Raw genomic sequence first — 4,274 nt, forward strand, 5'->3', positions numbered from 1 at the left:
TGGGAGAGCTCCTCCACCTGGTTTAAGACAGAGCATGACTCAGACCCCTCAGGGTAGAGGGTGACTCAAGCTTCTGCCAGTCCTGCCTGCCTCTCCTGAGTGCCTCTTCCCACTTCAGTAGGGACCTCTTGCTTTCTCCGCCCCTCACCCATGGCTGCCCGCACACTGAGAAGCTGCAAGGTGTCTGGGATAATGCGGAGAGGCGAGATGTGAGAATGGTGGCAGTGAATGAAGTGCACGATGCCAAAGCCTCCCAGGGGATTTGTGTGTCTCCCGGTGGCTATATCGCCCCCACCCCCACCCCAGACACCTGTCCCACGCTGGGCAGGTGGGACCTTTACTCACAGGAGAGGGACACTTGAGTTTGGTTCGGCTGTAGGTGAAGTTGTTGGAGGTCGTCTTATGGCCCACTGGTTCCAGCTGATGAGAGAAAAGAAATCCTGATTCCTCCGAAGCTGGGAGACCACTCTGTGGGGAGGGGTCTCTCACACTAGACTCCTTCTCTTTGCAAAACTGAAACCAGCTAAGAAGCAAGACCCACAGCAGATACCAGCAGCCCCGGGGCCAGAGCTGGACCTGACTCTCCCTCACAGAGTGACAGGCCCACCAGAGCAGGGTGGGCCCCCGAGTCTGTGTCCTGGATTTACTGAGGCCCAAGAGAGACTGACCGGTCCAGAGGCCACATTGAGTGGAAGTCAGGGCCCAGCACCTCCATTTCCTGCTTCCCTTGTGGGTGGCTGTGATTGCAGACATTCTGCATTTTCAATTTATAAAACGGTGATCATCGTATTTGCCAACTTCTTTAAGTGTGTGGGGCTGGCTAGTCAACTTCAGGAAAACTTGGAAAACACATTGGTTACCATGACACCATTACTATACTCGGCTTGTCAACCTTAAGAAATTGGGTTTTCTCACTTGAGCATTTTTGTATTTTTGTATGTTTTCTTCATAGATAAAAAGGTTTACTCACAACATTTCTGGGAGCAGCTGTGGTTCAGAGAGGTTCTCCTGAATACTTTTGACCCTGGGACCCTCTGAGGATGAGCTGCAAGCTGCTGGACCGCTTCCTCCCTGCACCTTCAGCCAGTGGCCTGCCCCCTGACATGTAGCCAGTCCCAAGAAGGATGAACACCTATTCGAACTGTCCTGAACTTCTGGCCTCCACCATCTGATCATCTGTCCCTGCCTGTTCCTGACCTCAGCAGCTCCTGACTCCAGGTATTGCCTATGAGGTAAGTGGAAGTACTCTGTGCCAGCTAATGACCACACCTGGCTCATGGTCTTGTTTTTTTGTTGACTTAAAGCCTTTATACCTGTTCCTTAGCAACACAGTTAGAGGAGGAAGGGCTGCTCTGGCGCCCGCATGGCGACTGGACAGAGCACAGCAGGGTCATCCGCTGGGGTCCTGGCTCTGCTGATAACGGCCTGTAGGAGGCTAGGCTGGCTCCTGAACTGTCCCAAGGTTAGGGGCAGGGCATTAAACCCTGTCCTGACAACTCCACATTGGGTTGTTGTGAGCATCAAACGAGAAGATGAAATGAAAGCCCATGTGAACAGGAGTCGACTTACATATATAAGAGAGTATTATTTCTACTTAGTGCTATTGTAACGGAACCACCTGGAGAGAGACGAATGCTGAAGGCCAGGTTGGATGATTCCCAATGATGTCCCAGGGACCCAGGAACTAAGTGGTGCAGAGGAAGGTAGTGATGATTTGGGTTTGGTGATTGAGTTTCTCCCTTTTTACTGGTTCCCTGCTATCAGAGCACAAACTATTCTGTCTCCCATCATTTAACTGCCCTCCCCTCGATCCCACATCCCCTCCAGCGACCTTTGACATTACTTCTCATAACTCTAGGGAGAGTTGTTTGTAATCACTGGCTGTACTTCCTGGTCTCCCCTTTTCTCTGACACCCATTCCAATGGGTCTCCAGTCTCCTCATTGGCTGAAGCTCTGTCAGAGTCACCAATGGCCTCTGCATTGCCAGGTCCAATGGTCACCTTTCTGTGTGTGTCTTTGTCTTGTTTGACTTTTCAGCAGCATTTGTCAAAGTTGATGCCTCCCTTTCAGGCCACTCACTTCTCTGGCTCCCTGGAGATCATGCTCTACTTGTTTCCTTCCCCCTCCCCCTCCTCATCTTCCTCTATTGCTGGTATCAAAGGTTGGAATGAATGTCCTAGGGCTTAACAGTTGGTCCTATACTCTTTCCCACCTATTCTTTCTCTAGGGCTCTCAGTTAAACCTGTGGTTTTGAATACCACCTCTATGCTAATGACACCCACATTCCCCCCCTAAATCTCCATCCTTGACCAACTCTCTGAGCTCCAGACTCAGATATTTAACAGCTTACCTGATAACACCAGGTGAGTATCTGGAAGGCATCTCTAACTTACCACGTCCAACAAAGAACTTGGAGTTTCCCGCCCCCCACCAATCCTTCTTCCTTCTACTACCTCAACCATCCACTCAATCTCCTTAACCTCAAACTAAGGAGTCATCCTTTATTCCTCTTTTTCCTCATCCATCAGTCAGTCTAAAACACTCCTCCTCCATGCTACCACCCTGATTCCAGCCAGCTTCATCTCCCACCTGGACTCCAGCAGCCCCTTAATGGTCTTTCCAATTCCACGCTTGCTTCCTGCTAGTCCATCGCTACTCAACAGCCAGAGGGTAAACGGGTTCATACAGCTGGAGAGCCATCCAAGGACCAGGCCCTGCTCACCTCTCTGACCCTGCTCCCTCCCTCCAGTTACACTGGCCTTTATGTTCTCAGAAGCTTCAAGCTCATCCCTGACTCCAGGCCCACACAGGTCCTACCTCCTCTGCCTGGAGCAGTTTGGCCCAGCCCTCTGCATGCCTGGCAGCCTCTCTCAGTTCACAGGCCACTTCTTCAGTGAGGCCTGCTTCTCACCCACCATTACTCTCTCTCATAGTTCCCTGCTTTATTTTTTTTAAGCCCTGAATGTGGTCAGAAATTACCTTGTTCGTTTGTTTGTTATTTGTCTGTTCCCAACTAGACTGTAGGCTCCATGAGAACAGGGCCATTCTTTCTTTTTGATTGCTGCGTCCCCAGCGCGTGGAGCAGTGCCCACCACATAGTGGTGCCCAATAACTGGTGGTTGAGCGAGAGTGGGTGGGTGGAGCAGAGATTGGAGTGGAGAAGTGCAGGGGCAGGAGGCCTGGGGCTGGCCACACAAACGGGGCTGTTTTTCCTCGAACCCATCTTTCTGAAGTCATTTGCACCGATGAAGAGCCAAATGACAGGTCCAGGCCAGGGTACAGTGGGGTCGGGTGGGCCTCTAGACTGCTCTGGGGATTCAGAGAAGGCTTCCTGTGGGAGCTGGCACCAGAGTTGAGTGGTGATGTGGGTAAGAGGCAGGTTGGAAGGGCAGTTTGGGGTAAGGGGTGAGTGACAGCAGACACTCAGAGGCTGAGACAGCATGGGCGGCGCAGGAAACTTCACTCCTTATTAGATTGCCAAGTGCAAATCTGAGGGTGGAGCAGCTGCCAGATAGGTTGACTGGGGTCAGGTCCCAGAAGGCCTGGTGTCTGGTGCTAAGGGGCCTGGCCTCTTCTTTGGGGAGGGTGGGCCTTGGGAATTTGAAAGCAGGGTGTGTGGCTTGGTCAGAATTTCATTTCTGCAGACTACTGTGGTGAATACATCTCAGGCAGTGGTTTGCAAACCCTGTATAATAATGCCACCTGGGGAGCTTTTAAAATATACTGAACCCAGGTGCTATCCAAGACTAAGTCAAAATTTCTGGGGATGAGGCCCAGAAATTTTCGTTCTATTTTAAAGCAAATTTTTCAATGAGGCGAACACACATATAGAAACAAGTACAAGTCATAAGCGAGCAGCTGATAAATTGTGATGAAGTGAACATACCCACGTAAACAGCATCCAGCTTAAGGAACAGAATTATCACCAGAACCCTGGGCCCCTCTGCCACCCTCTGCCAGTATAATTCACCCCCAATAAGACCATATATTGATTTGCTTGTTGAAGTTTGACTAGCGCTGCTGGGAAAAGTCTGCGTGCATCTGTGGTGGACCCATGCGTGCCTTCCTGACGGACATATACCCAGGGGTGGAACTGTTGGGTCACAGGGAATCCATATGTGCAAAGTGGTTGCAGGCATACATTGTGTTTAAAGTCTCCAGATGATTCTACTCTGCAGCCAGAGCTGAGAATTGCCGTTTTAAGGGCTGTAAGCCTGGAGACAGGGATGCCATCATGAGGCTAGCTAGGCTGTCCCCCAGCGCCTGGGGAGAT

General features: G+C 51.0%; 1 protein-coding gene across 1 annotated transcript in view; it reads right to left on the minus strand.

Annotated features, from left to right (window-relative positions):
• PLB1 (phospholipase B1) overlaps positions 1-4,274 on the minus strand; it is a 130,676-nt gene that overhangs the window by 2,351 nt on the left and 124,051 nt on the right. Inside the window, exon 58 of the mRNA XM_014546609.1 lies at positions 346-420. Within this exon, the coding sequence (XP_014402095.1) occupies positions 346-420 (75 nt within the window). The remainder of the gene's footprint in view (positions 1-345; positions 421-4,274) is intronic.

This window comes from Myotis brandtii, unplaced genomic scaffold, assembly GCF_000412655.1.
Source record: "Myotis brandtii unplaced genomic scaffold, ASM41265v1 scaffold454, whole genome shotgun sequence".
Taxonomy (NCBI): Eukaryota; Metazoa; Chordata; class Mammalia; order Chiroptera; family Vespertilionidae; genus Myotis; species Myotis brandtii.